The following is a 27,426-nucleotide window of genomic DNA, read 5'->3' as shown; positions in this document are numbered from 1 at the left end:
CCCCCCAAACATGGGCTGCAATGGGGGTCACTGCAATGGGGGGTCACTGAAATGGGGGTCACTGAAATGGGGGGGGTCACTGCACCCCCCCAAATATGGGCTGCAATGGGGCTCACTGAAATGGGGGAGTCACAGCAATGGGGGAGTCAGGGCAGTGGGGGGTCACTTGGGGTCCCCTCAAAACACAAGCTGCAATGGGGGAGGGGTGTCACTGCAGCCCCCCCAGAGAAGAGACTGCAATGGGGGCATCATTGCAATGGGGGGGTCACTTTACTCCCCCAAACCCAGCCTGCACTGGGGGGTCACTGAAATGGGGGGGGTCACTGCAATGGAGGGGTCACTGCAATGGGGGGGTCACTGAAAATGGGCGTCACTGAAAATGGGAGTCACTGCATCCCCCTGAGCTGAAACTGAAATGGGGGGGGGGGGGGGGTGTCACTACAATGGGGGGGTGGTTACTGCACCCCCCAAGTGGAAGCTGTAATGGGGGGTTCACTGCCATGGGGGGATCACTGCCATGGGGGTCACTGCCATGGGGGTCACTGCCATGGGAGGGTCACCGACATGGAGAGGTCACTGCCATGGGGGGATCACTGCCATGGGGGTCACTGCCATGGAGGGTCACTGCCATGGGGGTCATTGCCATGGGGGGGTCACTGCCATGGGGGGTCACTGCCATGGGGGTCACTGCCATGGGGGGGTCACTGCCATGGGGGGTCACTGCCATGGGGGTCATTGCCATGGGGGGGTCACTGCCATGGGAGGGTCACCGACATGGAGAGGTCACTGCCATGGGGGGGTCACTGCCATGGGGGTCACTGCCATGGGGGTCACTGCCATGTGGGAGGGTCACTGCCATGGAGGGTCACTGCCATGGGGTTCACTGCCATGGGGGGTCACTGCCATGGGAGGGTCACCGACATGGAGAGGTCACTGCCATGGGGGGAGGGTCACTGCCATGGGGGGGGTCACTGCCATGGAGGGTCACTGCCATGTGGGAGGGTCACTGCCATGGGGGTCACTGCCATGTGGGGGGGTCACTGCCATGTGGGGGGGTCACAGCCATGGAGGGTCACTGCCATGAGGGGGGGGTCACTGCCATGGGGGGGTCACTGCGCAGCCTCAGCCCTGGGGGTGGCCGGCCCTCTTACAAACCCAACGCAACTGTGAGCCCTTGTTCAAGCCAAGGCAGCCGCACACGCAATTCCCAAAGCATTCATCCCGTGGCATCCCTGCTCTCCTGCCAAATTCCTGCTCCCAGGATCCACTCCACTTCCTGCTCAGCTCGGGAAAGGCGGGGGGGGGGGGGGGTTCTCTGTGTCTGCATCTTCCTCCTGCCATGGGGCCGCTCCACAGCAGGGAGGCTGCGAGGGGAGAGGATGGGGGTGATGCGGTCCCTAATGCCAATCCCATCCCTAAAGGCTGCGAGGAAACTTCCCACCCTGCCACAGCCCTGATTCCTCCTTGGAGCTGCACAGGGCTTTGCCTGATGCCGATGGAAGCGCAGCTCCTCCTGCCAACCCACTTCCTTCCCTGCCTCCCTTCCTTCCCTGCCTCCCTTCCTTCCCCGCGCACCGGCGGCGTGGCAGCTGCTGCTCGGCACCACGGCGGGAGCTCGGCACAGCCAAGATGGAGACTGGATGGATCAAAATGGATGGAGCATCCCTGTCCTTCCCCTCCACCTTCCCTAGGCCAGAGGAGCAGCCCAAGCTTGTCCCCTTCCTCCTCCCACCGGGCTGGGGGACAAGCTCCTCCTGGCCCAGCTCTGCTCCAGATCCAGCCCTGCCACCCCCTCGTCCCGGCGGAGCTCATCTGCCGCCTCCATCTCCCGGCCACAGGCGCATCCGAGGCAGGACTCATTAAGAAAACCACAGCAAAGAACTGACACTCTTGGATTTCCTGCTCCTCCTCGTCCTCCCAGGTCTCCGGCAGCCACAGCGTGACCTGCAGCTGCCGCAGCTGCTGGAACCCGCAGGTTTCACTTCTCGAAGGAGCAGGCAGGGCTACAGGAAGGCAAATCCGTGGGAACCCATTCCCAACCGGCTGCCCCATCCCAGCCGCTCGTGGGATGGGAAACCAGAGCTAGGACAGGAGCTTGTTGTGCACTGGCAACGCCAATCCTGGAGCAGGGACACTCGAAGGAGCCATCCCTCAGCACCAGCGTCTCCGTGCTGAGCATTCCCACTCCGGGACGGGAGCAGAGCAGGAGCACATGGGATTTCCTCCAAGCACTGACACATCACTCACACACACCCTGTCCCGAGGACACCTGCCCTTCCAGAGGGCTGCTGATCCAGGCAGGATGATCCCAGGGAGCCATCCCACCACTCCTCACCACCACAGGGCACCCAAACCCCAGCCCCTCCACCATTCCCAACCACGCCGCCGGCCTTCGGCAGCGCGAAGCACCGCGGCCCTGGCACGGCCACCACGGCTCGGGGCAGGGGGAGGACGGAAGGGGCTCGCTTCCCACCGGGCTCCTCGGCAACCCCACGCGTTGCCTGCGCATTCCCTGTCCTCGCACAGCGTGTTCCCGGCGGGTTCAATGCCCCCTGCTCGCGGCACGGTGCCTCGGTGCCAGGTGGACAATTAGAGAAGGTGTCTGTTCATGCATCCCTCGCACGGAGCCAAGTTTCCTTCCCGAGCCGGGCGCTCGCCCCAGCGGCAGAGATGGCAGCGGAGCTCCGGCTCCGGGATCGGGAATAAAGGCGCCTTCATCGGCGCACAATGGGCGGCTCAGAGCGGGGCCGGGGCAGCTGCGGGGACACGTCCCCGCCTTGGCAGGCGGAGGAGAGACCCCGGCTCAAAAGGGATTCAAAGGGGACAAAACTGTGCTTAAAAACACGGCAGAAGTTTTGTGAAAATAGCCAAAAGATGGGGGGAAACGGTGGGGGGGGGGGGGAACAAAAAAAAAAACAAACCCCACCCAAAGGAGGGTCCATAAACAGAAAAAATGGCGGAAAAAAGGGGGATGAAAATGTGGCAAAAAGACAAAAAAAAAAAAAAAAAGAAAAAGAAAAACCAGGCCACAAAAGGTGGCAAAATAAAAGGGCCTCAAAAAAGGCACATTAGGAAAGGGCCCCCAAAAAGGCACAAAAAAAAGAGGTCCCCAAAATAAGGCCCTATTGCAAAAAGAGGGCCTCCCAAAAAGGGGATAAAAAAAGGAGCCCACCCAAGAAAGGCCCCCCCAGAAGAAAAGGCCCAAAAAGGCCCAAAAAACCAAAAGGTCCGAAACCAAAGTGGTCCAAAAAAAAAAAAGGTGCAAAAAAATCCATTTGGGTGCAAGAAAGAGGATTGTTGTCCTCCAGGACAGGGTGGGAACAGATGTCCCAGCAGCATCTTCCCAGGTGGGAAGGGGACCAAGAGCCGGGTGCCAGCATTCCATGGACACCCGGAGGCTTCGTGTTGGAGTGTGGTGGGTTGGGAAAAGGGCTGGCAAACACAAACAGCAAAAACCGTCTGGTTTTTTGCCTAAAATAAGAAATGGACACCGAAACAGGCTGCTGGAGAGGTGGGGAAGCAGATCCTGGAGCAGATGCCACGAGACCTTCATTCCACAAATGAGGACGACATAAAAACCTGGACAGCCTGGAAGCAAAGTGCAAAAATATGAAAGAACTCCTTCCCTGCTTCCTCCTCAGCCCAGCTCCTCCTCCTCTCCTCGGGAGGAGGAGGCCGGCCAGGAAACAGCGCTGGCCATAAATACGGGCTGGGACGGGCGCGATTCACAAACCAGATGTTCCGGGGGAGAAGGGAGCGCCAAAGGGAGGGAATAAACCCACTCCAGAGGGAAACATTCCCACTCCATGTTCCTCCAGGTCTCCATCCCCACCTCGCACGGCCACAGCACCCCCAAAACAGGGCAGGTTGTTGTGTTTTGGGCAATTTCGGCCTTTCTTTGGCAGAGCCTATTCCATCAGCCAGAGGAATACCACGCCTTCATCCCAATGTTCCTCCTCTTCCTCCTTCCCTGTGGATCGAGGCTGGAGCACTCCAGAAATCCATGGCCACTCTTCCCAGTTGAAGCCAAGCCCGTGGCCCCCGTGGGACCCCCTCCAGTGCCAGCTCGGAATCTGTGACACGGAGCTGCCGGAGCCTTGGAGTCACCCAAGACACGAACTCAACCACATTCAGCACACAAAATCCACCAAAACCACATCAGAGTCACCTTCGGCTTCATTTCTCTCCCCCACATCATCCATCCTTTGTCCCCGAACTACAGGAAAAAACAGCATTTGTCCCTTTTTTGTGCTTTCAGAACTTCCAGTGTCCTGGAGTTTCTCCGCAGCCTCAGGACAGGCGCTGGGAAAGCCAAAGCCTAGAGCCCATCCCGCTCCCTCCTCCCCGAGCTGAGGCTCGAGGCTGATCCTCAAACCCCAAATCCAGTAAATTTTCCGGCTCCCAAAAGCTGAAGCGGGTAATAGAGACATTTAAAATACCAAACCCTCAGGTCTGAGGCACATTTTTTCCAGGGGGAAAGGGAAAGGAAGGCTCAGCTGTTTGTTTTGCATTTAAACACACTATCCCAAAACAGTTCAAATGCATTTTTGCAATTCTTCCATCCGGCCCCCTCCAAACAGGGAAGATTCAAACCAGATCCCGGCTCCGGCGCTTCCAGGACCGACAGGGCTCCCGGCCATTCCCGCCGGAGCAGCCGCAGGTATGCGGCCGGGCTGGGGGAGGGGGACGGCCAATTGCTGAGTAAATATTGACTTTAAAATACAGTTTTTTCCCCCTTCTCCCTTCAAGTCGGACTATGGCATCGGAATCACGAGGCATTCACCTTCCTTAAACAAAAAAAAAAGACAGTTTGGAGAAGCCAAGCCTGGCTCTGCTGTGCCAGAGGTGTTGGAATGGCAGCTCAGTGCCGTTCCTGGGACAGGCTCCGGCTGGATGCGGGCGCCCGGAGAGGGTTTGCTCCGATTTTCCCCCTTTTTGGAACCCTCGAGGGGATAACGACAAATCCAACCAAAACCAAACCCCACCATCGCTTCAGCCCCAGCGTTCCGGTGCTTCCCTGGTTTTCCATCCCTGGTTTCTGCCCATCTCCCCGGCCCTGACCAAGAGATGATGCTGCTGGGAAGCAGCTGGAAGTTCCCACCCGCCCCAAACCCATGCTGAGGTACAGGCAGGGCTGTCACCCCCTTGTCACATCCCAAAATCCTAAGGGCCCAGCACCCTCTGGTCACCCATCCCCAGATTCCACCAGCACATCCCTGCCCCTTTCCCACCAGCCATGCTCCACACGTTCTCCCATCGCCCACCAGGCCGCTCCCCACAGCCAGGGACATCCATCCCTCCCCATGGGACATGGACTGGGAGCCACTGGATCCCCACACCGGGTACCCCGTGGCGGCCCAGGGGTGGGGAGATGCCATCCTGATGTCCCCCCTCGCTCCGAGGTCAAGCCCAGCTCCCAGCTCACTCCGGGCAGCGGAGCGGGGAGAGATGACAACTCCAGGGCACAGGGGGTCCCCAGCAGCCCCCCAACACCCCCAGCACGTGCACTGGGATGGGATTCCCAGCAGCCAGGACCTGCTAAGGCTGCCTCCAAACCCAGACAAAGGAGCAGAGCGAGGATAGGGGGGGACGGAGAGGAGGAGGATGGACAGGCGAGCGCATCCCGAGGGAAGCGGGAGATGGAGGCAGGGGATGGACGCTGCCCACCAGCATTCCCCGTGGAGGGGGGAAGGGGGAGAAAATCATATTGCGGCTCCCGGGGCTGCGTCCATCCCGCAGCTCGGCGTCACCTGACTTCAAACGCGTCCGGGGGGAGACGATTTCCATGCGAACGCGCATCAGGAAATCAGGGAGGAATGCGCTCCCCCCCCCCCGCCCAGCCCCTTCCCCTCCCGCTCCCCGGGCTCCAGCAGCTCCGCCGCCTTCAGATGAAATCCATTAAAAAAAAAAAAAAAAGAAAAGAAAAAGAAAAAAAAATGGGGAATAAAGGAAAGATTTGCATTTTAAACCAAATTCAGGAGCCGGGAGAGCCGTGCCGGAGCGCGATCCCCCCCGCGTCCCCTCCCGCCTCCAGCCCCACGGAGAGTCCGCAGCGGAACGAGCTGAAAAATGGCAGGAGATGGAAGCAGATGAAACGAAAGCGCCGGCATTGCCAGAACTGGGGATAATAATAATAAAAGAAAAAAAAAAGAGCTGGATCATCCAGACTGTGGTGGGGAAGGGCAGGAGGGGCAGCTCCAGCCCCTCAGCCGAGGGGGATTCAAGGGAGAATCCTGCTTTTTTGGTATCTTTCTTTTTCTAGCTTATCTGCAATTTAAATGGCAAAAAAAAAAAAAAAAGGCAGGGTGGGGCGGGGGGGGGAAGGAAAGAGGGAAAAAAGGGAAAGAAAAAAAGCATTTGCAGCCAGGAGAAAGGGGCTTAAGTCCTCTGGGTGCAGTTGGATGAGCTGCAGCCGGCCCTGGCCCGTGGCCATCCCTGCCGGGGTGCCCCGTGTCCCTTTTTTCCTTCCTCAAAAGAGGGATGGGGAGGGGGCAGCGGGCCTGCAGAGCTCCCCTCACCTCCCCTACCTGCCCAGGCTTTATTCCCTGTACTTATCCCAGCAATAGGAGCGGGATGTTTACACCCTGGGCAGTTGGGAACCCAAACAGGACCCGGCGCTCTGCACCGCCGTGGTTATTTATGGCCTGTGGCTGGAGCTGATAACGCTCCCTCCAGAGCCCTGCCTGCGCCGGGAATAAAGCAATTCCACAGGGCAGATTAATAGGCATTTCATCCCGGCAGCTGGGAGGGAGGGAGGGGAGGCTGCCGGGGGCTCGGTGGGGCAGGAGGGTCCGTGCTTCCTCCCGCCGGGCCGGGCATCAGCTCGCCAAGGCTTTCAAAGGGCTGGAGCCCGGCCAGAACCATTGGCCTTAATTCATTAGTCAACTCAATTTCGCTGCCTCCGCAAATAAGGACTTTGTCTGGGATGGGGAAACGGAGCAGAGCAGCTATTGTGCCCTGGGAGCGGGCAGAAAGGGCCCTTTGAGAGGACACTCTGCTGGAATAAAAGTCACTTTTATCCCAGAATAATTAGCATGCTCTGAGTACACTAATTATTCCGGCATAAAGGGACTTTTATTCCCGAGCAGCGCGGCCACGCGGGGAGTTGCTCTGGATTCGGCTCCACCTGCCCGTGTGAACGCAGCCAGGGATGATCCAGCTGGGATTTGGGATCCTTGGGATGGCCAGGATCCTCACTGGAGTGCACATGGAGGGTCCCACCCCAGCTGGGGCAGGGAACTGTCACCCCCCAGGAGATGCTGGATGCTCCAGGAGGCTGGAGAACAGCAAGAGGGGCACAAGGACATGGAGTCCCAGACCTGTTCCAAGCCTCCAGGTCACCTCCTGGGGTCCCCTGGGGACCTGGGTCCCTTAGGGGACCTCAGAGCATCTCCCAGCTCTGGGGAGTACAAGGTCACGGAGCCACCGTCGCACGGCGCAATCTCCAAGGTCTCTGCAGGGATAACAACCCCTGACAATGCCATGGCCCTGCCCAGCTCCTGCCACAGCTTTTGGCTGTCACCAATTCCCATCCCAGCCCCCAAAACCAAGCCCAGCTGGTCCGTGGGGACACAGCTCCTGCCGCCCATCACCCCCCCAGCACAGCGAGCACGTGCTGCCGGTGAGGGCGAAGGTTTGGGGATTCCTTGATAGCACCTCCTGGGAAGGCAGGTCCTGCACAGCTTCCAGGTGGCAGCTGCTCCACTGGAAAAACATCCCTGGCACCGTGAAAAGTCCCATCTGTCTGTAACTGGTACAAATGGTGAAAGAGGAATTGGCACAGCTATCCCTGAGCTGGTGCTGCATCCCAGATGCCGCCTGAACCCTTGGCATCCCCACTGGATGCTCCCACGGGCTTCCTGCGGGTCAGGAATCCTGCTTTCCCTGGTTTTAACTTCTGTAAGTTGCAGGAAAAGAAAATTTAGGATTTCATGCAGCCGAAAGGGCGTAGGGAGCGCTGGGCGAGGGCTGATGGCATCAGAGCAGCTGCAGAGGAGAGCACGGCGCTGGTGAGTAAGCAGCGCTGGGCTCCAAACCCGCTCTTCCCGGGGGAAAACGCGCTCCAGGCCGGCAGAGGAGAGGCTGAGCGAACCCATCTGGAAGGGCCGGGGGGCTGCGGCAGGAAGCGGGGCCTTGGCGTGGGCACCGGCCCAAGGATGCGGAGCCGGCCCCGGGGCGGAGGCACCGGCACAGCCCCGCTCCACGCGGCGCCCGCCCCGGTGCCCCGCAGCATCCGCCGGGGCGCTGGGAAGGCGGCTGGAGCGGGAAGTATTAAACCCAAGTGCTTCCTTTTCCAAACAATAAAAAAGCACCACGACACCCGCCGGGAGGAAACCCTTCACAGCCTTTCCCTGCGCTGGGGGCCGGAGGGGTTCAGCTCCCAGCGCCTGGAGAGGACGGGACCACCGTAAGCACCACAGTTTGGGGTGTCTGTGCCCCCGGGTCAGAGCCCCCCAAGATTTGGAGCCGCTCTCCTGGCAGTGACAGAGCCAGGGACAGCCAAGGGGTATCAACACCGGCAGCAGCGGACAGGGAAGATGTGTGTCCCCAGCGGAGGCTGGAGTGGGTGGGCACATGGGGGTGGGTGGGCACACACTGGCAGCCCACCAGCAGCATGCCAGGGGGCAGGGTGGGCAGAGGAGCATCCTGCTGCTCCCCAGGACCGAGGGTTTGTGCTCCTGTGCCATCCTTTAGGCCACGATATTCCAATTCTGAGAGAATCACCAGCTGCCAGCATCAAAGGGCACAGGGAAGCAGAGGGAGGGGACACCAGGAGAGTCTCGGTCCTGAGGAGCCCAGTGCAGGGCCAGGGGTGCAGAGACTCCTGCACAAGCTGTGGCCACGCTGTTGGCCAGCTGTGATTGTTGGTGGCCTGAACGAGCCACATGTGACCCAGGACCACGAGCCCATACCCACGGACAAAGAGCTGCAGGTAAATGGGTGAGATTGATGCCATCCAAAGCTCTCAGAACATTTAAATTTTTGCCAGGCAACCTCCAGCAAACAAACCCGGCCACTCCCAGTGAGGCCGGGGCTTGGGGGCAGCAGCAGGATGGCTCCCAAAGCCTCCCCCAGCTGGAATCCTCCTCAACTCGGTCACCAAGGGATGGATGGCAGAGCCCTGAGTCCAAGAGCAGCAACTCCTCTCTCCCCCCCACAACTGCAGCCCCCCCAATTCAACAGCAACCCCCACACTTGCCCCTCAACCTTCCCACCTCTGGCACACCCAGGATGAGACCCCCAACACCTGCCTGTCCCAAGGATGAGACCCCCCCCAACGCCTGCCCATTCTCAGGTTAAGACCCCCAACACCTGCCCATCCTCACCACGGTCTCATTTGGAGAAACAGCATCTAGCACGAGGCTAATTACCCCACTCAATTAAAGATGCAACTTCCAACTCAATTAGACTCCCTCCCAGACATCCACCATTCCCACTGCAGCCCCAGCCCATGCATTTCGGACACCACAGACCTGCTCTCACCTTCCTGGCACTCACCGGAGCCCGGCATGCTCTTCCCATCCCTCCCCTCGATGCCACTGCGAGCACGGTCCCACTGGAGAAGCTCAGAGCTGCCAGCAAGGGCATTATCCAACAATTCTGCTGCCAACCCCACGAGCGGTGCTGGGACTGTCTGTGGTCCTGCACAGCATCTGCATGACTGCAGCTCCAGCCCGCTCTGTTCCCTGGCTCAGGAAGGACACTGGAGTCTATATTTAGCCCTAGAAATGGCCAGACCACGTTGGGGAACGCAACCTCTCACGGTGGAATAACATCCAGAGCAGCCCTCACGGCCCACCCTGCGTTTTTCCTTCAAAAATAGGAGTCACACAGCAAAGAAAACAACGAGTTTGGGCCGGATTAGAAAATGCTGAAAATATTTGGTGTGGTCGCAGCCGGGCAGGTCGGGCTGCCCGGGGATGGTGCGTGGAAAGGGCTGGGAAGTTAAGTCAACAGCAAAACCTGGGCTGTAAATAGCTCGAGGTGGCCTTGGGTTGCAAAATCCCAAGGAGAGGGGAAAAGCATCCCCTGGAAAACAAGCTGCAGCAGGGGCAGATGCTCCGTTTGGGAGAGGCCGAGGACGACAGCGCTGGAGGCAAAACGTCCCCAGGCACTCGTTCAGCAAGGCCACGGCACCACCGGCCACCAAGCCCACACGGACAGGGGTGTCCCTGGAGAGGGATGTCCATGGGAACACAGCTGGACACGCTCTCAGGGAGCTGACGGAGATAAAGTTCATGCCAAGCACAAGGAGAGGCCTGCCTGCCTGGCAAAGCCAGGGCTGTGGGGAGGAAACAGGCCGATGCACCCACTGCTCGCAGGCCGGGATCAGCACCAACCCCAAGGAGCCCATTCCCAACCCTGGGACCGCCGGATTCATCCCAGGCACCTCAGTGGAGCTTGTTGGGGTGAGCTGGGAGCAGGACCTTGGGCTTGGCAGGCAGCTCTCGCAGAGACTCAGATCCCGGCGGGGCTGGGAGGTCTGGGGGGCAGAGAGAGAAGATTTATCTTCACCAGGAAAGTGCTTGGAGTGGATGTGGGAACCGAAATCATCTCCACGCCTGGAAGAGGAACCTCCTGCCCCATGACAAAGCCATGGGCTCATGGTGGCGCTGACTCAGCAGGATGTGGCACATCCTGTGTGTTCCCCCCTCTCTCCAGGCACTCCACGGCTCCCGAGGGCCCGGCCCTGGCTGGGATTTCGGGAAGCGCCTCCCATGCACCCCCTTGCCGGGCAAAGGACACACGTGGAACCACGTGCTCCCTGCACCGTTCTGGAGAGGCTCCAACCAAAAGACCATCCACGGGCTCGGGAAAGCTCCCCAAAGGCACAGCCAGAGCCCTGGAGCGCCACGGGGGTCACAGACACGAGCACGGCTTCTCCTGCCTCCCAGTGCAGCCAAACCCTGGTGTGGACACCGTCCCCAGGGGCCCCACGGGCTGCCCCGTTCCCTGCGGAGAGTCCCAGTGCTTGCGAGACGCTGGCAGGTCCTCGGCAGCAGGATCCACCTGACAGCCGGAGCAGATCCCTCCTCACCAGCATCCAATGTCCTCACCTTGTCACCACCATCACCTCTACAGATGCTACCAGTGCTCCCAGTTTCTGCCCAAAGGGCTCCTGGCCCTCACCCTGCCCACGCTCCATCCCTCTCCCCACCCTCAGTGAGCGCTGGGAGGTGACATGGACGTTGTCACAACCTCAGGGGGCAGCCAGGTCCCCCCGTGCCCTCCCGGAGGGGGAAGGAGCCATGGTCCTTCCCCAAACACCCTCCTCTCAGGCAGTGGGAGGACAGATTTTGGGAGCCAACCCTCCCTCCTCAAAGCTTCTCGTTCCACCACCCCATCCCCTCGGCCGACTCCAGGGCTGTTTTCGGGACCCCACCCAGCAGCTGGTTTATGCAGCTTTTCCCTTAATTTGTCTCTGATTTTCCGCTCCAATCCTGCTGTTCCTGCGAGGAGAGGGGAACGCCCGTGCAGCAGAGCAGAGCCTGGACAGCCCCATTGGGCAACCAGGGGTCAGGCATGGGCTGGGGGCAAAGAGGAACCAATGGACACCAGCTGGACCCAGAGGAGGATGCTCCAGGAACCAGGGCCTTGGAGGCACAGGGAGGACCTGGGCGGTTTTGCTCCCCATCATCCCAACTCACACTGGAGGAAAAGCATCACCAGCTGGAGCAGCCCCCGCTCCTTCCCGGTTCGCAGGCTCCCCCGGAGCACATGGAACCGGCACGGAGAGAACACGAGGAGCGAGCGGCGGGGCTGAGACACCGAAGGCGAGGGGGCTGCCACAGCTGTTCCCACCCCCACGCCGCCCACGGCGCCTCAGGAGCTTCGGAAGCAGCGAGGAGGCGACGCCTCGGCTTCACCCCGAACCTGGCAGCGCTGCCAGGGATGCTCCAGCGCTGCCCCATCCTCCCGACGTCAGTGCCTGTCATGGACAGCGAGCACGTGGGACGGGGGCCAGAGCCCGGCCCTCTCGCCGGACACCACAGTGGCACCAGGCACCTCTCACACCGGGACAGAGCACCATGGGGCTACTGGAACCCCAAGCGTCCGGCTGGGATGCTCCACACGGGAATGCCGGACACCGCTCCGGACACTGCACGGGGGAACCCCCAGCCATGCCCCTCCAGCAGCTCCTGCCTTCTCCCAACACCCCAAACCTCCACTCTTCACCTCCACTGAACCCGGTGCAGCTCCGGGCGTGTCCGTGCACGCTTAGGGAAGCAGCGTGCGCACACCCACGCGTGTGCACACACATGGGAACTCATGGAAAAACACACGGGAAAACACCTGGGAACACACGGGCACACACGGACACACAGCGGGGCATGCCAGACCACCAAGGTGGCAAGAGGGAAGTGCTGCACCAAAACACCCCAGCCACCTTTAACCACAGATATTTCCAAAACAGGAACGGAGGGGAACCCTGCCTGCCCTCACTCCGCTCCTGGGGCTCTGCCGCCACAGGGCCCAGGAAGCAATGGAGGAATTGGGCAAACAGGAGCTGCCCACCAGTGCCCTTTGTTCCCCATGGAAGAGCTTTCCTCCCACCCCACGGCTGGACTTTGTCCTCTTCTTGTCCAGGAACAAGCAAAGAGCTTCCAGAGCTGCAAACAGAGGCAGTGGGTGTGAGGAACTGGCTCTGCAGACGAGGATGGGGACCTGCACCCTGACATCCTGGCCTCTCCCAGAGCCCCACTGCACCCAGCTGGGGCAGTGGGAGACCTGCATCAGGGAAACCAGAGCCCGGCCAGGACTGCCAGGGTTGAGGGACCAGCTCAGGTGGCACCTTGGTGGCAAATTCTGCCTCCCAGCCAGCCTAACCACACGCTTGCGGTGCCTCCACATCCGCCACATGCCTCCACATCCTCCCTCACACAGCTCCCAGCACCCCGAGGTGGTGGAGCAGCACCTCGTCCCCATCATGACTGCCAAAGGGAGCCCCTCAGGAGGGGAACTTGCAACAGGAGGAAGGGGGGTCTCTGCCCTACTCCAGCTCCTGGGGTGGAGAAGAGGATGGAGGAACTTCCCTCCAGCTCATCATCTTTCCGCAGCCTTGTTTCCAAAGGCAACGCAGCTTATGCAATGAGCGATGCCTCCTTTCCGCCCCCACCAACTTCTGGATCCGCCGGCTGCTCCGAGCCACCTCCAAGCGGAGATGATGCCTCTGAGACCTCAGGTCCCTGGAGGGGTGACCCCAGAGAGCTCAGCTGTTGGCCACCTGCACCGCTGAGCTCACCGGGCGGCGGCCAGCGGCTCAATCAGCCCCGCAGGTGCCACTGGGGGGAGGTTGCAGGGTGCCCTGAGCTGCTCCGTTCCTGTCACCTCCCTCCAAGGGACACAGATCGAGCGCCCGCACCCCCAGTAGAGCGAGGAGGGGCTGGAGGATGGAAACCGCAGGCTCCGGCCTCCTGCAGCCCCAGACATGAATCTGGGGCAGGGATCTGGCGTTTGCCCAAACCTCCTCCTCCTCCTCCATCCCTCCGACCCGGTGACGGGTCAGATGCTGCCACTGCCACGACACCAAATCCCTTCTCCTGCTGCGCTCGAAGGTGGGCAAAGAAATGGGACAGAAAAACCTCCCTCCAAAAAACAAACAAACAAAAAAAGCCCTCTCGCTCATCCATCATTCCGGCCTCTCATTTCACCAGGCCATTCCCACACGGACAGAGGGGAATCCGTAACAGGAAAGCCGAGACACCCCCCCCATTTCCCTGCTTTTAAAGGGAAAAACAGCCCTGCGCGTCCAGGCGTTGCAAGGAACTTCGCCACGGCCGCCGGTTCCCGGCTGGATCGGCTGCCAGTGCGGAGCACGGCGCTGCCAAGAGCGGCCCCTCGCACATTCCCAGCCCGGCCATGGAGCTGACGAGCTCAAGTATTTACTGAATAGATCAATAAGGGCCGGGAACGCGACGTGCACGGCTTGGGAACGAGCGGCTGGCAGGGAGCTGGATGGACGGATGGGGGAGGCTGGACAAACGGACACACGGACGGGGGGACGGACAGCCCGGTCGCTGGATAAACACATTCCCAGTGCCACCAGGCCCGGTCACAGCCAAACTCCGCAGCCGGGCGTCGCGGCTCCGGGGGAAGCAGCCCCGGTTATGCAAGAGCCGGGAGCGTGGGGCGAGGCCGGGCTGTCACGGGCACCCCTGGGACCGGTGAGACCCCGGCCCCAGGCACCCCCGGGACACCGGGACCCCCGGGCCCGGCTCCCGCAGCGGTGCTGAGCTCCAACTTTCCTGCTTGGCTGCGGGGAAAACTTTGGATTCCAGAGGAAAATGGGATGGAGGGGGGGTGGGAGCCACGGGAACGGGCAAAGAGGAGAAAACGGGGAGCGCGAGCGAGCGGCCCCCGCGGCTGCGGGGGGACGGGGCGGGGGGCGCACCGCGCGCTGCGGAGGGGTGCGGGGAGGACGCGCCTCCCCAGTCCGGCCCGCTACCCCCCGCTGCTCCCCGGTCCCTCCGGTGTCCCCACGGCGCGGCGGGGCCGGGCTGCGCCCGCTCTGCTTTGTCACGGCGGCGGCGGCGGGGGGGCGGGGGGGGGGACGCGCGGCGCCCCCCGCCCCCTCCCCGGCCCGGCCGAGCCCCGCGCCCCCGACAGCGGCTGCGGGGCCGCGCGGCTGCGGCGCCTCCCCCTCCCCGCCGGTGTCCCCCCCCCACCCCGCCTGTATCGCCCGGCGGGGGTCCGGCCCCGCCGCCCCCCCGACTCACCTTCGAGGGCGCGGGCGGCGGGCGCGGCCAGCAGGGCCAGGAGGCTCCCGGCGAGGGCCAGCAGTGGCCCCATGCCGGCGGCTCGGCGGCGGCGGCGGCGGCTCCTCACGCCGTGCTGCCCGTGGGGCGGCGCGTCCCGGGCCCGCGCACCGACATCCGCGGGGGGCGGGCGGGGGCGGGCCGGCGGCCGGGCCGGGCCGGGCCGGGGGGCGGGCGGACCCTCCGGGCTGGGCGGCGGCGGCGGCGGGGCCGGGGGGCGGCGGGGCCGGGGGGGTGGCGGCGGCGGGGGATGGGGGGGGGGGTCTGCGCGCGCCGCCGCCGCGGCGGAGGGAGGGCGGTGATTGGGGGGGGGGGGGGGAGATGGAGCGCGCGCCGCCGCCCGCCTGACGTCACCGGGCTCGAGCCGCCGCCGCCGTCGCGCGCGGACGGGAACGGGGAGTGGGGGGGGGGGGGGGACACGCGCGTGGCGTTGGGGGGGGGGGGTCCTACGCGCATGCGCGTGCGGTGCCGGTGCTGCGCCCCCCGGTGGGTGTGGGCAGGGAGAGGGTCAGGGCAGGGGTCCGGTGTCGGTGCCGGTATCGGTATGGTCCGGGCAGGGGTCTGGTGTCGGTGTCAATAATGTACAGGCAGGGGTCCGGTGCCGGTATCGGTATCGGTGTCAGTATGGCACGGGCAGGGGTTCGGTGCCGGTATCAGTGTCAGTATGGGACGGGCAGAGGTCGGGTGGGAGTGTCGGTGTCAGTATAGTACGGGCAGAGGTCCGGTGCCGGTGTCAGTATCGGTGTCAGTATGGTACGGGCAGGGGACCGGGGCCGGAGCCGGTGTGGTACGGGTACCACACGCAATACCGGCCCGCGATGCCACTCCAGCCCCCCGCCCGTCCCTGCTGTGGTGGCCCCCAATCGCCCCAGGTGCGGGGGCGGCCCAGCTCCCCTCTACCGGCACACGGTACGGGCTGTGGCTCAGAGACGGACGAGGCAGCAGGACCCTCATCATCCCCAAGGGCAGCGGGACCCTCGCCATCCTCTCAGGGCTGCAGCACCTTCACTGTCCCCCCAGGGCAGTGGGACTTGATCCCCAAAGGCAACAGGACCCTCGCCATTCTCCCAGGACAGCAATACCGTCACCAGCCCCAAGGGCAGCAGGACCCTGACCGTTCCCCCAGGGCAGCAGGACCCTCACAGTGTCCGAGGGGAGTGGGACCCTCGCTGTCCCCCCAGGGCAGTGGCTCCCTCGCCAGCCCCCAGGGCAGCAGGACCCTCGCTGTCCCCCCCAGTCGTCCCTGCGGGGGTGCAGGAGCAGGGCTCAGGGCCGGGGAGCCGGAACAGAGGACCCCCATCATGGGGGTCCCGTCATCGGCAAGGCCGCCCATCACTCACCCAACTCCAGCTTTGACTGAGAACCGTGACGTCAGAGCCTGAGCCGTGACGTCATCCATTGGCCACACCGCTGCCTGCGAGGGCCCGGGGCCGAGGAGGGAGATGGGCAACGGTGCCGGCACCGTCATCGGGCACCATGCGACCCCTCCGCGTGATGTCATATGTTTTTTTAAATTATGTCACACGCCTGTCCCGCCCCACCCCGGTCAGGCAGCAGCAGTGGGGCGGGGGAATGATTCGAGCTGCTGCGGAGCCAGATGTTCGGGAGAAGGTCCAAATGTTCCCGGGATGCCGCCCCTTCAGAAGGGCCGGGGTGGCAGAAACACAGCATAACCCGCTGGGCTGGAGGGGTTCCTGGGGCCGGCTCTGTACCCCCCCCCTTTCCCCCAGAGCCCCCAAACGTCGCACACGAGCCGGAGCGGGTGCGATTCTGATTCCTCCCACGCCTGGTTCCGGCCAGCTCTCCACAGCCCTCTGCCCACTCGATACCGTCCTGGACGGGGCCGTGGGGAGGCTCAGCGTGGCTGGGAAGCTCCTTCCCAGTCCCAAACAGTCCCGGTGGGTGTCCGGCCTCCCGGGAAGTCCAAGTACGCCGTGGAGCAACCGCGCTCACGGGGATCCCGGGCGCGTTTGATCCTCGAAATGGCAACACGGAGAGTTCACTAGCGCCACGGCGGGAGGAGCCGGGGGGAGCGCGGGGACCCCGCGGCCCTGCCCCAGCCCCGGTACCGCATCCCCAGCCCTGGCAGCCCCGGCCCCGGATCCCCCGGTTCGCCCCGGTGGCACCGGCGGTGCGGCAGCGCCCCCTGGCGGCTCTGAGGCAGCCCTGCCCGGTGCTGCCCCTCCGCTCCGGTGGACGCGGGGGTCGGAGCGGCATTAGGAGCGCCCTGGGGCGGGGCGGGTACCCCCGTGCAGCAGCAACCTCCCCAAACAACGAGCACCCTTTTTCAGTGCCCCCGCTCTCGTCCTCGGCTCGGTACCGGAGGGCGCAGGCAGAGGCGGACACAGCCCGGGACCAGCCGCGGGCTCGGACCCCAGGATGGGGACGGGGGCTCAAACCATGCGGTGAAGGTGCAGTCCGGGACCAACGGCCCGGCCCGATGTACCCGGGAACGGCGGGGCCACGGAACCGGGGCTGCCCGGGTGCGAGAGCACCCGCGGGAATGGGCGGGGGGCACCCACGGGGATGGGCGGGGGCTTGGAAGGACAGCGAAGAGGGACCTGATTAGAGCAGGAGTAGGGTCAGGGGTGGGTGTCACAGATGGGAGGGAGGGGCACGCGTGGGCGGGAGCAGTGGGTGAGTCAGATGTGGGGTCACGAGTGGGGTATGGGGTAAGAGTGGGGTCATGATGGGAGATGGGAACGGGGAGATACGGGGCAGGAGTGAGGTCACCAGTGGGTGGGGGGCTGATATGGGGCAGGCGCGGAGCCGATGGGTGCCGCAGCCCCTCGGTGGAGCGGTCCGGGAGTCCCAGGTCCTGCCGAAGCTGGTCCCGGTCCCGGTGCCCTCCCACCCCTCCGCTCGCACGTCTCCTCCCCCTTCCTGCGCTCGGCGCTTCCCGGCGGAGCGGGGCCGCCGCGGGGACCGGCCGCGCCCGCCGCCGCTATGGAGTGAACGAGGGGCCGCGGGGACCGGCCGGACCGGCCGCCCCCCGCCCGCGGCTGCTCTCGCCAGGTAACGGGGGACGGCGCCGGGGACTCTGCCGCCGCTTGGCACCTCCCGCCCCGGCCCGGAACTCGGGCAGGGGCACCGAGCTGAGAGCCGGGGGGGACGGGGCTCTGCGGAGTGTCCCAGGGGCGGGGGGCTGTCCAGAGGCACCTCCCTGCTCCGGCGGTGGGCAGTGCGACGTGTGACAGGCTGAGCGGGGCCTCTGAGGGGGAGCGGAGCGACCGTCAGCCCCTCACTGGGGTGCTTGGGGGTGGGATGGGGAAGGGGCTCCGGGACCGGTGGCGCCGAGGCTGCATCGGCCGCGCAGATGGAAACGCAGCCCAGCTCGACCCGCAGTCCAGAGCACCCGCTGCTGGGTGGGTGCAGAGGATGGCACCCCGCTCTCCTGGCACCCCCTCGCCTGGCACCCCGCTCTCCTGGAACTCGGATCTCCTGGCATGCCGCTGTTTGGGGGGTGGGTGGGGCAAAGGAAGACCCCTTCCCCCGTCCCGCCGGTGGGACCTGGACAGCGAGTTCCAGCGCGGACTCCCCGAGCCGTGACTCATCCTGGGTTGGGTCTCCTGGGGAAGGCCCCGCTCCTCTTCCTACACACCAGAGAAACTTTCGCTCGCTGACGAGCGCAGTCAGCAGTGGGCAGCCCCCCCTCCCAAACACGTGGGCTCCGCGGTGTCCTCCCCGTGGCACTGTCACCGGTGTCCCACTGTGTCCCGTGTCCTGGCCTCGGCTGGAGAACGCTGGCAGCACTGGCATCCCCAGCACCCCAGGGAAACTGAGGCACGCTGAGAGGCAGCCATGTCCCTCGGGCTCTTCCCCGCGAGGGCAGAGCCGGAGAGGAGTCCGGGTGTCCCAAGCATTTGGAAAACCTCGGAGCATCTGTCCCTGCTCCTGATCTCTGGATCCCTGTCTCGTGATCTCTGGAGCCCACCGAGCGTGAGCGTCCCTGCGAAAGCCCCGGGGAATCTGCCGAGCGGCCGGCAGGATAAGGACGGTGCCCCGAGGTGCCCCGCAGGATAAGGACGGTGCTCTGAGGGACCCACCTGCGCCAGGCTGCGAGATCGCAGACGGCAGCGGGGACATGGCCAGGGCTGGGGTCAGTCCCTGTCCCCCCGGCACAGCCCTCCCGAGAGTGGGGGGCTGCGGTTGGCTGCCAGGAAGGGCTGGTGGTTAATGAGTAACATCCGTGGGACGTACGGCACCTCGGGACAGGGAAGGGGACGGGGAGTGTACGGCAGCTCCGGCTTGGGGAAAGGGTTTCCTGTTGCAGTGAGGAAGCACAAAGCCCGTACTGAGAGTGTGGGGGTCCCTGAGCCCCCCACCCCCCGTGCCCGGGCTCGTCCTGAACCACCTCCCCGCCCGGAAGACCCCCAGTCCCACGAGGAGGCGAAGCCTGTCGGGTGGAGGAGGAAGAGAAAGTGGCTGCGTCGAGGGGGTTTGGGGAGGGACAGTGGGCGGGGGGCGGCTGTGCCCCCTCCCCGGGTGCCCTACCCTGCCCCGTGTCGAGCCGGTTTCCCCAGCCACAACGCAGCTGTGCCCCTGCGACCTCGGCTCCCCCAGATGACCTGGAGGAGGGTCCCCATGGGATGTTGCCCCCAGGAGGGAACTGAGGAAAAGCTCTACTGCAGAAGGAGAAGAAGAAGGAAACATGGAAATTAGGATGGGAAGGAAACTGGGCACAGCTGGGCTGTAGGAACTGCTGTGACTGATGCCAGGATGGGACAGGAATGTTCCCCCCATCGAGCTCCTCCTGGGCAGTGGGAGGAGGGAGCAGTGCAGCTTCTCCTGCAGACTCTCAGCAGATCCAGGCATGCTTGGCTTAAGGCTTACACTCCAGGTTGGCGCTTCCAGCCAGCAGCTGCCTCCCAGGGCTGAGCAGAAATACAGGTTTAATAGGGGAGGAGGAAAGGGATTAACCTCGAGGCTGGCAAAAGGAGAGGCTGTTTTTCCCTCCTGCCAAGATCCCCCCGGGACTGTGGGGAGAAGCCCAGCAGCATTCCCAGAATTGCTGGGTCCATCTCCCACCGGGCATTGACCCCTCCGGCATAACCTCATCCCCTGGGCCGTTCACTGCAGTGTATCACCCGGATCTGTTTGCTCCGGGCAGGCATGGAGTCGAAAGCAAACGCATTTCTGGAAGGCGTCAGCCTCCAGCCACCATGGTTGGTTCCTCACTGGAGTGGCGGCACACGGAGCTCCGTGAGGGCTGCTCCCATGGGACGCGGAACACCCCGGGGTGCACCCGCCGCTCCCTGGGGCTGCTCGCTGCAGGCCGCAGGCGTTTGTTTGCTCCGGCTGCGACGTTGCCCAGTGACGCCGGCTTCCTTCCCCTCGCAGGGCTCTCGGAGCGCCTCAGCTCCACCTCCGCCCTGCGCCTTCGGCGGCTCCGCGCGGCCCAGGCCCGTGGGGAACGCGCTGCCCGCGGGGACACGGGACGTGACGCGGCTCCGCGTCCCCCCGCTCGCCTGAGGGCACGGCGAGCCAGGCCCGGGCGGACGGGCCGGCCCGGGGGTCCCGCCGGTGCCCCGGCCCCTCGGCTGGGCCGTGAGACGCCGGCGCTGCGGGATCCGCCGCGGGATCGGGCCTTGGCCCCGGGTGGGGCCGGCGGAACCGGCAGCGAGGTGTGTGTGTGTGGGGACCCCGCTGGCCGGCCGGGCCCACGGGGCTGCGGCGGAGCCCGAGGGAGCGAGCGTGGGGGGAGGAAGGGCGGGAGCTGTCGGGAAGAGGCGCGGGCACTGCTGAGGGGACGGGCTGGGAATGTTGGGGTTCTGACGTCCGCCTTGGGGTGTGGTGGGGCCGTGAGCACCCAGCCCAGGCGTTCCAGGTGGAGTTCCCTATCTAGCGCCTCATTCCAGTCCTCTTCTTGCTTTCCGTGATCTCTGGAGCCCACCAAGCGTGAGGGGCAGCTGGGGAAGGGGCCCTCCTTGCAGGGGACACCTGAGGAAGTTTGGGGGGCAGCCGAGCCACCTCACTGGGATCACCCCAGCAGAACGGCCTCACCAAGCTCGGGGGAGTTCACACTTCTCCCACTCCCAGGGGTTTCCACAGTCTTCCGGCTCTCCCAGCTCTCCTGTGCCAAGTCTAGCAGCACTTGCCTGTCCCTCTGAGTGTCCTTGTGTGACACCCATGGCAGAAGGAGCAGGGGTTCCCCGGAGACACGGGAAGGTGAGGCACAAAGTGGGCTGCCAGCCCGCCCAGGATTGCCCAAGAGGCTGATCCTGAATCAAGCTTCCCATTCCTTCTCCTCCCCAGCAGCCCCACCCCAGTGGAGCAGCATGTTCAGACAGGAAGAGACAAGCAGCAGCTCTTGCCCCCTCCGTGAGAGGCTCTTGGTCCTCAGCCCTGCCAGGGTTGGGCTGGGGGCTGCTCCATTGGCCCTGCCCTCATCCCCTCTCCTTTTTGTTTACAGGTGACTGTTCCAAGATGTCCCTCTGGAACCTGGTGTCCCACATGCCACCGGAGGAGTTCAGCAGCCTCTCCACGGAGTTTCCCCGGAGCCTGCGCTGTCTCCTGGCCGAGTGGCTGGAGAACCAGCCCTGGTGAGTCTCCCGGGACCCTTCCTCCTCAGAGCAGCACGAGGCGGGGGGGTCACACAGGGGAGGGTGGGGGATCCATGCCCATTCTCCCAACTTCTCCCCTCTCCAGGGAGTTCATCAATGGCTCTGACACCTTCTGCACCAGCATGGCCAGCAGGATGCTGTCAGACATGCTGGAGAAACTCCGCAGCGCTGCCAGCAGCGACGGGCAGCAGTGCCAGATCCTGCAGCAAGTCAGCGGCATCGAGGTGCGCGGGGACCCTGGGGCTGGGTCACGCTGGGATCGCAGCCAGTTCCCAGGAAAACTTGATTATTTTATGCTGGAAGGGCTCGATGCCTTAGGATGGTCCCTGTGTGACACCCCTTTCCAGCCTTGTGGGCAATGAGCAGACTCAGCAGCTGGGTTTTTGGGGTGTTACAGAGGACAGAGGGGTTTGTTTGTATCCCAGGCTCTGCAGCCCAGTGGCCCACAGGGAGCTGCCACATCCCCCCTCAAACAGTCCCATGGGGACCCTCCTGAGCCCCTCAGCCCCCGTGGCCCCACTCACCCCCAGTTGTTGGCACCTGGGGGCTGTCTCACCAGATGTTCCCCATTTTCTGCTCGGCTGTTTGATTTCTCCTTTCCCCAGGCCATGTGGGGCTGCATTTCCTCCTGCCGTGAGCTCTAGGTTTCGTTTTTGGGGACCTTTCTCTTATCAAGGCTGTTGGAATTGCTCTGTCCTTTCCCAACCCTCTGGCCAGCAAAGCTCAGAGCACCAGGGCTGAGCAGGGCTCACTCCCAGAGCCCCATTCTGGTTGAAAACTCTGCTTTTTTGGTAACAGACCTTTTTAATATCCAACATTTGGGAAGGGATCAGCTTTACTCACAACTTCTGGGGAGCAGAGTGACTTTCCAAAACAAGACTGTTGCTTTTTGCTGTAGGAAACGAGCAGATGTTTCAGCTTAGGGATTTTTTATTATTTAAAATGTTGAAGCAGAGCAGCCTATCTGTGTTCCCTCCTCCCTCCATCCATCCCTCATCCCGGACCACCAAATCCTCATTTCTCCACACCCATCTGGGGTGTTCCCTGTTCTTGCTGCTGCCGTGGGTGGTGGGAGCCAGGTCACCCCCAGATTGGGCAACCACAGGGCTGGGAGCCAAACCTGGTTCTCTCACCCCCTGAATCCCACATTTTCCCTGGAAGAGCCCACAGGGCTGCATCCAGCCCCTCGAAGTGGAGCTCCCACCGGCACAGGAACCCACCAAGTGCGTCATCAGCCATTCCCCCCATGGTGTTTTGCTGCTGTTTTGGGAAGTAGCTAATTTGGGAAATGCGTGAAGGCCGGAGGAGCTGGCATGGGACACAGGAACGGAGCCAGCGGGGAATTCCTCTCCCTGTTTTCAGAGGAAAGCATTGATCCGCCCAGGGCAGCTGGGAGAGTCTCCCCCAGGTGTCAAGCTGGAGGAAATGCTCACGGGAATGGAGAATTCTTTTTTGGTTTGGAATTTTTTTTTTTTTTCCCAATTTGAAGTGGATTCTTCTACTTTTTATACAAAAAAATGGAGTTGGAGCCGATGATCCTGATGGTCCCTCCACCTCCAGATATTCCATGATTCTGTGCGCCATTTAAAGAGGTTTAAAAGCTGGAAATCAGCTCTGTGGTGGTTGTGGAACCCCCGAATTGCCTTGGCCAGGTGCTGTGGGAAGGGGCTGGGGTGGGAGGGGGCCAGGAACAGGGGGCACGTGTCCTGCCCCCCCGACACCCCCCATTTGTGTCCCCCCAGAGCACCTTCCGCCACGACCCGCTGCGGCTGGTGGCTGTCATGAGAGCCATCCTGGAGGGCGAGAAGGCGGCTGTGCTCAAACGGGTGGGTGGTCCCTGCCCCCCTCCCGGGCACCCCGAGGTGCAGGACTGGCAGCAGCCCCCACTGACCCCGCTCTGCTCTGTCCCAGGACCGCCACCTGCCCCTCAGCTTCCACCGGCGGCAGGAGGAGCTGAAGTTCAACGTGGGGCTGCAGCGGCTGCAGCATCGAGTCCGTGAGATCCAGGCACTCCGGGAAGAGGGGCCGGGGCGGGACGGGGCCGTGGAGAGCTCCACAGCCCCCAGGGAACTGCCCACCCTCACCCTGGAGGCTGTGAAGGAGCTGGAGGTGGCCAAACAGCAGGTCCTGAAGAGGATTCAGATCTGGAAGAGACAACAGCAGCTGGCAGGGAATGGGGCCATCTTCGAGGAGAACCTGGCACCACTGCAGAAGAGGTGGGGGGGCACCGGGTGGGGCTGGGGGACTCTGAGCAACCCCCTACTCCCTGCACTGGCCCGAGGGGCTCCAGGTGAGTGATGGTGGGGTGCTGAGGGTCCCCCTTTCCCCAGGTGTGAGAAGCTGGTCGAGGTTTACTTCCAGCTGCAGCAGCAGGTGATGGCAGCGAGCACAGAGCTGGGGCCTGAGCTGCTGCCCCGGCTCCTGGAGCGCTTGAACGAGGTGTTGTCCAGCCTGGTCAAGAGGTAACAGGCTGGGGGGCTGTGGTGGCCAAGGGTTGAGGTGGGTCTGCAGGGGCTGGTGGCAGAGCTGGCAGGTGCTGTGCTAAGTGCCATGGTGTCCCTTTGTCCCTCAGCTCCTTCCTGGTGGAGAAGCAGCCCCCACAGGTGCTGAAGACCCAGACCAAGTTCCAGGCAAGCGTCCGGTTCCTGCTGGGCCCGCAGCTGCTGAAAGCAGCGCCCAAGCCCTACGTGGTGAGGGCTGACATGGTGACGGAGAAACAGGCACGGGAGCTGGAGCTCAGCAACTACAGCAACACCCTCAGGTGAGCAGTGGAGGTGAGGAGGGGGGGCTTCCCCACTGCCGTGCCCCCCTGACCCCCTCCTCTGCCCAGCGAGAGCACGGGGGAGATCATGCACAACATGGTGGCCCTGGAGACCAACCCCACCAGCGGGACCTGCTGCGCCAACTTCAAGAACGTGGTGAGTGCCACCAGTGAGGGGCCGGGCTGGGGGCTCTGCTGGGGTCTCCGTTGGGTTTTTGGGAGTTCCGAGGCTGGGGATGCTCAGCTTTCCCTCCCCAGCTGCTGAAGAAGATCAAGCGCTGCGAGCGGAAGGGCTCCGAGTCGGTGACGGAGGAGAAATGCGCCGTCCTATTCAGCACCAATGTGGCCTTGACCCCCAGCAACATCTCCATCCAACTCCAGGTACCAGCTCCTCTGGCATGGGATGGGGCTGGATGTGCTGAGCCTTCCCCTGTGGGACACCTGTGCTGGGCTGGGACAGTCCCAGGGCAGCCACCACACTTGGCTCAGGGCCACTCTCTGCCCCCAGGTCCTGTCTCTGCCCATCGTGGTCATCGTCCACGGGAACCAGGACAACAACGCCAAAGCCACCGTGCTGTGGGATAACGCCTTCTCCGAGATTGTGAGTGCCAGGAGCCAGAGGGAAGGAGCTGGAACCTGGGGCTGGGTGGGCTCTGGAGGGGGGGGCAACAGTGCAGGCTGGAGCAGGAGTCCAAGGGTGAGCATCCTGTCCTGATGACCCCCTGCCCACAGGACCGGGTGCCCTTCGTGGTGGCCGAGCGGGTGCCCTGGGAGAAGATGTGTGACACCCTGAACCTGAAGTTCATGGCAGAGGTGCAGACCACCAAGGGGCTCCTCAAGGAGCACTACTTCTTCCTGGCCCAGAAGATCTTCAATGACCACAGCGCCAGGTTCGAGGACTTCCAGAGCCGCCACGTCTCCTGGGCCCAGTTCAACAAGGTGACTGGGAGGGCTGGCCAGGGTGGGCAGGAGCCAGCGTGGCCATGGGGAACCTCATGGCCTCTCTCTGCCTCAGGAGATCCTCCCTGGCCGGGGATTCACCTTCTGGCAGTGGTTTGATGGAGTCCTGGACCTCACCAAGAGATGCCTCAAAAGTTACTGGTCAGACAGGTGGGTGCCCCGGGGCTGAGCTTTGGGAGTCCTGATCCCACCCCACCACCCTGGGTGATCCTGATCCCTCTTCCCTACCTGTCCACCCCTCCAGGCTCATTGTGGGCTTCATCAGCAAGCAGTACGTGTGCAAACTGCTGAGCGCGGAGCCAGATGGGACCTTCCTGCTCCGCTTCAGCGACTCTGAGATCGGGGGCGTCACCATCGCTTACGTCATCCGGGGCAAGGACGGTGAGATGGGGTCAGAGGCTGTGCAGGGGGGGCCCTTCTTGCCAACAGCTGTGGGGTGTTACAGGAACCAGCACTGGAATCCCGTGACATGTCTTCCCTCGCTCAGGCTCCAGCCAGGTGGAAAACATCCAGCCCTTCTCTGCCAAGGATTTGTCCATCCGCTCCCTCGGCGACCGGATCCGGGACCTGGGGCAGCTCCGCAATCTGTACCCCAACATCCCCAAGGATCAGGCGTTTGGGAGTCACTACAACAGTGAGTGGAGGGGTCCAGGATGGGCCCTGGGCTGTGCTGCCCCTCTGCACCCCAGCAATGCCGTGGGGGGTGTCTTGGGTCTCACCCAGGTGGCCCCAGCGTTTGCGGGGGTGGTGGCAAAGAGGGTTGGCAGGGCACGGTGGTGGGAGGTGGTGGCTCATGGATGCTTCTCCTCCCTGAGCAGAAGAGCAGACAGGCAAGGACGTCCGGGGTTACGTCTCCACTGCCATCAAGATGACGGTGGAAAGCGAAAGGTGGGTGCGAGGCTGTGTGCACGTGGGCCAGGGTTTGCACAGACCTGGGTTTGCACGACCCCTGGCCGGCCTGAGCATCCCCCAGGGCAGGGAAATCCCTGACTGGGAAAAACAGAGCTGTGCTGATGAGTGAAGAGTCCCCTGTGGGCCCCCCGAGCTGCGCTGGGGCACGTCTGTGCACCTACCACCCTACCCCCGAGCACCCACCGGCACATGTCCCCCTTCAGAGCCTGGACCTGGCCATGCTGATGGGGACCATGTGCTTTTGCAGGGACCAGCAGCCTCCAAGCACCATGGGGGCCCCCCCCGAGGCCCCCCAGGTGCAGGTGTTCAGCCTGCCCCCCATGCTGCAGCCAGAGCTGCACCCTGAGAGTCTGCAGCCAGTGCTGCCCCCCATCTGGTGAGTGCCCTGCTGTGGGGTGGGGAGTGGGGGCTGTGGCAGAGTCCCCCCCTCAATCTGAACCTCTGTGTGTGTGTGCACTGCAGCCCCCCCACTCCGTTCTGCCCCCAGCCCATCCCCACGGGCTACCCCGCGGTTGAGAGCAACATGAACATGATGGTCCCCGACAGGCTCAGCTCCCCCTTCCACAGGTAGGAGCAGGGAACGGTGGGGGGCAGGGTGGGCACCCCTCTGCCCCCCAGCAGGGTCAGGGGGTGTTCCCCCCTCTCTGAGTGCTCCCCCTCCCCACAGCCCATCACCGATTCTCTCGTCGCCCCTGGCCATGGACCCCTCGCTGTCCCACTGCCAGGAACCTGCCTTCAGGACCCCCGGGTAAGACCTGGCACACAGGTGGAAGGGGGCCACCCTGCCCTGCACCCCTTTTCTCCCTCCCACCCCAGACCTGGAGCAGCCATCCCCAGCTGACCGGTGCTCCCAGTGCTCTGCCCTGCTGGTGCTCCCTGGAGGAGCCCCACACCAGCCCCCCAAAACCAAGCCGTGCCCCCCCAATGCCTTTCTACACCATTCTACACCATTCTTTCTCCCTCCAGACCCTTCATGCCCAACCAGTACATGCCCGGGGAGGTCTCGCAGCTGCTGCCCGGGGGTCCCTCTGTGGAGCCGCGGGATGAGGAGATGCCCGAGCTGCCCCCGTTCCCGGCCGTGGAGGATGGGCCGCTGCAGAGCTCCCCGCGGTGGTAAGCACGGGGAGGGGTCAGCAGAGGGAAACCCTCTCCCAATCCCCCCCGGTCATCCTGCTGCCTCTGTCCCCAGGATGTCACCCAGCATGGAGCAGTCACCGGGCTCAGAGTTGGAGCAGTTCCTGCAGGATGTGCCCCTGTTGCCCCCCTTCGCGCCCCTCCCGCAGCACAGCGGGTACCCCAATTCCAGCCCATCCTGCTGGGGGCTGGGGGAGGCGCGGTGGGATGACAGCATCCGGCCGGGACACGCGTGAGGGGGCTACCGGGGGGGAGGCGGGACATCGGACTGGGACCCCCCCACTCCCTCCCAGCCTTGTCTGGGTTCACGGACTTGATACGACTCGTGCAGGGGTGGAAA

At 63.6% G+C, this 27,426-nt stretch overlaps 2 protein-coding genes across 7 annotated transcripts in view; one reads left to right on the top strand and one right to left on the bottom strand.

The window, feature by feature from the left end:
- LRP1 (LDL receptor related protein 1) overlaps positions 1-14,826 on the bottom strand; it is a 78,683-nt gene extending 63,857 nt beyond the window's left edge. For 4 of the 6 annotated variants that reach the window (XM_032093858.1, XM_032093859.1, XM_032093860.1 and 1 more), the window contains exon 1: positions 14,718-14,825. In XM_032093858.1, the coding sequence (XP_031949749.1) occupies positions 14,718-14,790 (73 nt within the window). In that variant the 5' untranslated portion in view covers positions 14,791-14,825. Of the gene's footprint in view, positions 1-9,498; positions 9,527-14,717 lie in introns of those variants that run through there. The other 2 variants (XR_004237046.1, XM_032093862.1) reach the window with 2 other exon arrangements.
- A 2,611-nt stretch (positions 14,827-17,437) lies between these two features.
- STAT6 (signal transducer and activator of transcription 6) lies at positions 17,438-27,322 on the top strand. The gene is made up of 20 exons (XM_032093886.1): positions 17,438-17,771; positions 21,169-21,298; positions 21,405-21,543; positions 23,062-23,145; positions 23,231-23,535; positions 23,650-23,781; positions 23,892-24,080; positions 24,150-24,237; positions 24,339-24,461; positions 24,589-24,681; positions 24,813-25,019; positions 25,096-25,190; positions 25,285-25,421; positions 25,528-25,674; positions 25,859-25,928; positions 26,200-26,328; positions 26,415-26,519; positions 26,620-26,700; positions 26,919-27,065; positions 27,142-27,322. Exons 1-20 carry the CDS (start codon positions 17,453-17,455, stop codon positions 27,320-27,322), a joined length of 2,901 nt encoding a protein of 966 aa, XP_031949777.1. The 5' UTR covers positions 17,438-17,452.
- The last annotated feature ends 104 nt before the right edge of the window (positions 27,323-27,426 follow it).

The sequence above is a fragment of the Corvus moneduloides genome, chromosome 30, assembly GCF_009650955.1.
Source record: "Corvus moneduloides isolate bCorMon1 chromosome 30, bCorMon1.pri, whole genome shotgun sequence".
NCBI lineage: Eukaryota > Metazoa > Chordata > Aves > Passeriformes > Corvidae > Corvus > Corvus moneduloides.
Note: the sequence above shows the minus strand (reverse complement) of the source record. Positions and strands in the feature narration are given on the sequence as shown.

Excerpts from the sequence above, each read along its gene's own strand:
- STAT6 (XM_032093886.1), top strand. The coding sequence starts at position 17,453 with ATGGGAACGGGGAGATACGGGGCAGGAGTGAGGTCACCAGTGGGTGGG. Across the intron at positions 24,081-24,149 it reads AACTACAGCAACACCCTCAG|CGAGAGCACGGGGGAGATCA; the intron begins GTGAGCAGTGGA and ends TCCTCTGCCCAG. Across the intron at positions 26,520-26,619 it reads CTCAGCTCCCCCTTCCACAG|CCCATCACCGATTCTCTCGT; the intron begins GTAGGAGCAGGG and ends CCCTCCCCACAG.